This window comes from Barbus barbus, assembly GCF_936440315.1.
Source record: "Barbus barbus genome assembly, chromosome: 31".
NCBI lineage: Eukaryota > Metazoa > Chordata > Actinopteri > Cypriniformes > Cyprinidae > Barbus > Barbus barbus.
The window spans coordinates 6,722,345-6,729,226 of record NC_136759.1 but is presented as its reverse complement, the minus strand read 5'-3'; the positions used below and the strand labels follow the sequence as shown (position 1 = coordinate 6,729,226).

General features: G+C 36.4%; 1 protein-coding gene across 2 annotated transcripts; it reads left to right on the top strand.

The window, feature by feature from the left end:
- The first annotated feature begins 3,055 nt into the window (after nucleotides 1–3,055).
- On the top strand, nucleotides 3,056–6,196 carry LOC306851401 (chymotrypsin-like protease CTRL-1). Of its 2 annotated transcripts, XM_079387597.1 has the most exons (7): nucleotides 3,056–4,289; nucleotides 4,417–4,517; nucleotides 4,605–4,684; nucleotides 4,796–4,877; nucleotides 5,067–5,247; nucleotides 5,333–5,463; nucleotides 5,544–6,196. In XM_079387597.1, exons 1-7 carry the CDS (start codon nucleotides 4,235–4,237, stop codon nucleotides 5,703–5,705), a joined length of 792 nt encoding a protein of 263 aa, XP_079243723.1. In that variant the 5' UTR covers nucleotides 3,056–4,234; the 3' UTR covers nucleotides 5,706–6,196. The 2 variants fall into 2 exon arrangements, with proteins under 2 accessions (XP_079243723.1, XP_079243722.1); XM_079387596.1 differs by having other exon boundaries at nucleotides 5,333–6,196.
- The last annotated feature ends 686 nt before the right edge of the window (nucleotides 6,197–6,882 follow it).

Sequence of the window (6,882 nt, the reverse complement as noted above, 5' to 3'; positions counted from 1 at the left end):
CCTAAATACCTTCTGATCACATGATGTTGCATCTTTATACTAAGACAGTGAGTGTTGTGCCCACCCCGCCCCCCCTTTTTTTTTTCTCTGTCCTTGATTCTGAAACATTTGTTACTGTGGTCTTTTCACAAATGTCTAACTCACCAACAGCCAAAGAAACTTACTGCATGTGTGTTTAGGCTTGTATATATAACCTTTACAATCTACCATCACTTGGAATATTTGACTTATATTAGGAAATGACTGATGTTCCATAAATCTTTCAGCTTTCACTTTTCATTAACCAAGCCATAGTGCAAGTTATTATTGATTATTTAGTGTTGTAAATTAAGACTGCTAACACTGTATCTGAAGGATCCTCTTCAGGACAGACTACACTAGCATTCATTAAACATCTGCTACCCAATTACATATGAATCAAGTTTTAAACAAGTTCTGGTTGCAGTGTTTAGTCATCTTGGAGAGAAATCAAATATCAGAATCTGACAAACAACATGATTTAGAACTAGAGCCAGATTATCTTGCTGGTTTTTGATGGTTCACAGAACTGAGAGAAATGTGGTAAATATAAAAATGTTTTGAAAGCAGTGATGGGGGGATTACACAATGTTAATAGGCAGTGGCTATTTGCACTATAAGTGTAAATAGCAATTAGATTGCATCGACACGGTGCAAATAGTCGCTACCCATTAGTGCAAATACCATATTTTCTTAGAGATAGATGCTATTTACACTAAGTTCAAATAGCTACAGATTCTATTTACACTATGTTAACCCCTTAAGACCCTGCGGACTCATATGAGGACATTATATTTTAGAGAATTTCTCTGAGACTATACATGCCATAGTTTTAAGTCTGAATGTCATGTACAGAGCACATTCAGGGCTTTTCAGAGATACCAAATGATTGGATGTTTCACCATGGCCACTCCCTCTCCTTGGTCTTCAAAAATGTTTGAAATTAATTTAGTGACACTCTTATGGAAATATGATATTTTGTAATTATCATTTAAATCTGTCTAATTTTTAAATCGTGTGTCATAAATCAACATCTCAGGAAAATGTTATGGGCTTTCAAATCAAAATATGACTTTCTGTTGCGAAACAGGACGCTGATTTCATACATGTCCTCATATGAGGACACCGGGAATAAAAGCATATTTATTACGCATTTTGGGAGATAAAAAAATGTTTTCATAAAAGATAAAGAAAAAAAGAAGAATGTGTTGGAGATTAATCGGATTATTTTAAAATGTAATGAGATAAGTAACCATTATCCACATAGTAATACAGCAAAATTAAATATTAATTTAATTAAGGTAATTATAATACTGTCATTATTGACATTGTCATGAGGAATACTATAAAATGAATTCAAGGGAAAATTCTCCTTCACAATAAGCCATTTATGTAGTGTTTTATCGCTCAACAAATTCAGCAGTGGTTTCATGAACACTATGATGAAGTCCAGTCTCTGTTGTCTCCTCTATCACCTGATCTAAATGTATTTGAACTTTTTGTCAGTGATTCTGAAGAGCAGAATACATTTCTACATCATTCATCCCTCAGTGACAGGATCATTTGCTTTGAGTAATCATGCAGTATCTAACTAAATAAATGAACGGATTATAAAGAAAATATTATAAAAACAAACCCAAACTGTTTTAATGGTAAAGGTTCTGAAGATAGTTGATACTGCTTTACCTAATCAGCTGTCCTTGACATTACTGTTCTTTCTATTTTAATGTACGGGAGACTACTGAATGAGTAAAAGCAAGAGCATTATGGCATAACTTCATGATCAGTCAATCAACAAACAGAAGGCAGTCTGGATATGTAAAGTTGGGCATCTCCACTGGTGACCAAAACAATGATTCCCAATAAGCTGTAGTGTTTTTAATCATATTTCTTCCTTGAGGTTCATGTCTTAGCAAAAGAATGTTTATCTCAAAAATGTTCATCCTATTACCCACAAAACTACACCTCCTCCTCATAGCTAAATGTTTAAAGGTGCGTGTCTTAGCTGGATTGCATAAGATACATGAAGTAAGTTCACAGAAGCAGATCTTTAAATCTTCATTCTTTCCCCGTCTGAGAGAATGACAAACTAATGACCAGAAAAACTAGTGAGTTCAAGAATACAGACTGTCCAGGAGCTTATTAGAGAACAGTGTGACCATCATTTTTGTCATATATGTTGTCACCGAACATTCTGGAATATTTTAGGTGTGGATTGCTTATCAATGCTTATTTATTGTTAGAAATTCAGACTAACACTGTATCTGAAGGATCCTCTTCAGGACAAACTATACTAACATTCACATTCACATATACTAACATCTATTACCCAGCTGCATAAATCAAGTTTAAAAAGTTCTGGTTACTGTGTTTAGTCATCTTGGCAAGAAATAAAACTGTATACGAATCTGACCAAACCACATGGTTTACATCTAGAGGAGCCGGATTATCTTGCTGGTTTTTGATGGTTCGTCGAACTAAGAGAGACGTGATAAATACAACAATGTCTTGAAAGCAGTTTCCTTTAGAAGAAAGAATCCCATTCAGAAGTTCGATTAAAAGAAATGAGGAAGAAGGGGTTTGATTATGTAAAGTACTTCACTTGTATTTTGTTGTTCTTGTAAAAACTTAAAAAAAAAAAAAAAAAAACTTCTCAGCAGAACTGAGAGTGACATGATAAATATAAAAATGTTTTGAAAGCAGTTTCCTCTATAAAAAAAAAAAAAACATTCAGAAGTTTGATTTACAGAAATGATGAGGAAGGAAGTTTTCAAATGTTGATTATATAAAGTAATTCACTTGTTCTATTTTGTTGTTCTCGAGTAACCCGAAACATATCCCAATGCTTTATGCTGTACACATACGTGTTAAACCACATCGAATCAAAATAAAGTCCTAAGAGCTAGCTTTTATTTCAATGCATTCACTCAGGCATTATTTTAAATTGCAAATGTAAAAAAAATAAAAAAAAAACTTTCCAACATTAATTCTGTTCCTAAACAAACAATTACAATAAATAAATGACTAAAGTCAAGTCAAGTCACCTTTATTTATATAGCGCTTTTAACAATACAGATTGTGTCAAAGCACTTAACAGTATCAAATTGGAGGATAGAGTGTCAGTAATGTATAATGATAAGACTAAACACTCAATTTTCAGTTAAAGGCATTTCATTATTGAATTCAGAGATGTCATTGTCTAGCTCAGTTCAGTTTAAATAGTATCTGTGCAATCAAATTGATGATAATCGCTAGAAATGAAGTGTTCCCAACTGAGCAAGCCAGAGGCGACAGCAGCAAGGAACCAAAACTCCTTCTGTGACAGAATGAAGAAAAAAACCTTGGGAGAAACCAGGCTCAGTCAGGGGGCCAGTTGAAACCCGCAGTTCAATTCCAACCGCAGCCATGTCAGATTGTGTAAAGGGCTTATCTGATTCCCATGGTCTTGTCCCGATGGGGCATTTTAATTGATAATTTAATGTATTTGTTATATGTGTGTTTTATTCATTATTTGAAGTTATTAAAGAATGTATTATTTTAATTTTGTACAGGTAAAAAATTTATAGATAAAACTTAATAGAATTTAGCGTACTATTGTGTATTCTAGAAAACATCCCTTGAAATGCATGTAACGTTGCTGAGGATTGCAGTTAAAGCTAAATATTGTTAAATGTTGAGAGAAAATGCTTGACTTGATGTCAGCTCTTTTCGGTGGCTATGATAAGATGTCCTACAAGAACCAGTTTTACTGTCTGTTTTATAGTTTGACTGTTTGTTATCTTCAGCGCAGTTCTCATAACTGACTATTTCAATCTCTTCCTGATCAGCATCACTGACTTGAATTAATCAAAATGTCACAACAGACAACAGCAACAACAAAAATGTTTTCCACTGAAAACATTTCATAACATACAGTGACAGAAGTGAAAGTATGATGCTTCTCCAGGAAACATACAGAAGCTGCAAACACCTTCTCAAGGTCAAAGAATGGAGAAGGTCCCTCCTCTTTGCTTGTAAATCACCTTCTCTGGACAATGAAGATGCAGATTGTCTCCAGCGATAACAGATCTAAACATTCCTCATCTATGAGCTCACTGGAGCTGATGGGATGGTCCTCCATCACGTCTCAGATTGATCAGCTGCTGTAAATGATATAAAAGCAAGAGAGAGCACCTACAGATACATCAGTGAGATCCATCACACACTCATCTACATCATGACCTTCACCATCTTCTCCATCACCTGCCTTGCCCTGGTGGCCTCTGCTCTGGGTAAGTGTCTCCTTTAGTTTGCAAGAATAATGATGGGTAAATATATTTAGGAAATGCAAAACCTGCCTTAAGAGCTTCCTGTCTCATTCTTGTCTCATGAACAATGTGTTGTGTTCTGTAATAACAGGTTGTGGAGTGCCTGCGATTAAACCACAGACGATCGGCAGCAGGATTGTGAACGGACAGAATGCCATCTCTGGTTCTTGGCCCTGGCAGGTCTCTCTCCAGGTAACTAATCTATTTTTAAAACACACGTTTGTCTGATTTGTTTAAAGAGTAAATGTCATGTTTTCAATGCTTTTACCTTTGAAACAGCTCCCCAATGGTTTCCACTTCTGCGGAGGATCCCTGATCAACCAGAACTGGGTTCTCACTGCTGCCCACTGCGCTGCTGCGTAAGAGTCTTCAATCTGACAAACATCACATACAATAGTGTTTAACAGATGCTCTGTCTGCTTTCTGTCTGTCTTTTATCTATTCATTTTTTTCTTTATCTCTCTTTTTAGGGTCAGCAATTACCGTGTCATTCTTGGAGAACATGATCGTGGCTCCAATGTTGAACCCATCCAGATTAAACTAGTTTCCAAGGTAACAATCTTTATTGATTTCAGAGATGAATAACAAAATTAGAGATCAACGATAGTTCATGAACATAAAATTCAGCATATAAGAAAAAGTCATACCTTAATCTCAAATGACAACAGAAATGAATAAAGCTTTATATCTTTTATAAAGCTTTGGCTAGTAACCGTTCATCCATCTTTTGTGTATGTGCAGGTCATCACCCATCCGCTCTACAGCCGCACGACTATCAACAATGACATTGCTCTGCTGAAACTGTCGTCTCCAGTCACATTTACTCCCCGTATCTCTCCTGTATGTCTGGCTCCATCAACCATCAGCATCCTGCCTGGAACCCGCTGCTTCACCACTGGCTGGGGCCAAACTGCCACCACAAGTAAGTCAGCTGTGAAACAAAGATGAACTGCAAGAATTATTGTTGTACTTTACATGACTTTTTTTTCTCGCTTTTTCTTTTTTAGCGAGCCCTATGATCCTGCAGCAAACAGGCATCCCCATCACGAGTCCTGCTGTGTGCAGACAGATCTGGGGTCAGAACACTATCACTGATTCCATGATCTGTGCTGGAGGAGCTGGATCCTCATCTTGCATGGTACATGAAAACAGATCAAGACAAACACATTATCGTATCAATGTTGCTTCTGTTCAATCTCAATTGTGTGTTTTCCACAGGGTGATTCTGGTGGTCCTCTGGTGTGTGAGCGTTCAGGGGTCTGGACTCTGGTGGGCTCTGTGTCCTGGGGAAGAAGCACTTGTGACACCCGTTTTCCAGTAGTCTACGCCCGCATCTCCCAGCTGCGCTCCTGGATCGACAGGACTATCGCTTCCAACTAGAACACCAGTCTGAGTATTTATCCACCAAGGGAAGCAAAAGCACATTTTAATTGTTATTATGTAATACAGTTGATCTCTGTTGGTGGTGTTTTTTCTGAGTTTGAGTCAGTCTGTGGTTCCTGTGATCTGTTTCTTCATGTTACTGTTTTCCTGTTCCAGGTGTACAGATAATGAAAATGTTTTAATAAAATAAATAAAAAAAGAAAAGTGTGTTGAAGAGTGAAATGAATCATCTGATTTTTCAAATGTAATGAGATAAGTTGCCATTATCCACATAATAATGTAGCAAAATTATACATTTAATTTACTTTAAATTTTAAAAGAATAAATAATTTCAAATTGCAATTAAAAAACTGCCTTCCACTTTCACAGTAACAAATGACAGACATGAACGTAAGATACAACAGTGCAGTCAAAACTACTAGATACTAACCTTCAAGCAAATAAGATTTATGTTCACGCCAGAACAACTTCTTTACAACCAAATACAAAAGCATGAAGACTGATAAAAACTGATAAGTCAGCCACAAAAATCTCTCTGATCACATGACCACACTAAAACTTTCTTTGGTATCCAGTTTTGTACACGAGCCAAGATGATACAGATCAATCTCTGTCCTCCATCCACGGTGCTGAAACATGTGACGAGTTTCATCAAAAGCCAAAGAAACCTGGAGAGAAACTGTTGAAAATATTCCATTAGAATACGACAGACACTGAAGTTGCATTTATTTATTTAGGCAATCACTAAAATTAAATTCATAGTCACGTTTTCTTATGAAGTACTGAAGAGTGCTGATTGCTATCAGATTGCTTCAGATTTATCTTCACATTCAGGAGCTCAATTTTTATATTTAAATGAACTGAATTGCTTACAGAGGATCGTTCTAATAATTGTCTGTTAGCCTACTATGGATGACTTACATTTACATTTATTCATTTAGCTGACGCTTTTATCCAAAGTGACTTACAATTGCTATATATGTCAGAGGTCGCACGCCTCTGGAGCAACTAGGGGGTTAAGTGTCTTGCTCAGGGACACATTGGTGTCTCACAGTGGATTCGAACCCGGGTCTCTCACACCAAAGGCATGTGTCTTATCCACTGCGCCATCACCACCTCCTAGCTACTTTGTTACTGTACTTTGTTTTTCAAATTTATAAAAATACATGATGAA

Coding starts and splice junctions, on each gene's coding strand:
- LOC306851401 (XM_079387596.1), top strand. CDS start 4,235: ATGACCTTCACCATCTTCTCCATCACCTGCCTTGCCCTGGTGGCCTCT. Junction 4,685..4,795: donor GCTGCCCACTGCGCTGCTGC/GTAAGAGTCTTC, acceptor CTCTCTTTTTAG/GGTCAGCAATTACCGTGTCA. Junction 5,248..5,332: donor GGGCCAAACTGCCACCACAA/GTAAGTCAGCTG, acceptor TTTCTTTTTTAG/CGAGCCCTATGATCCTGCAG.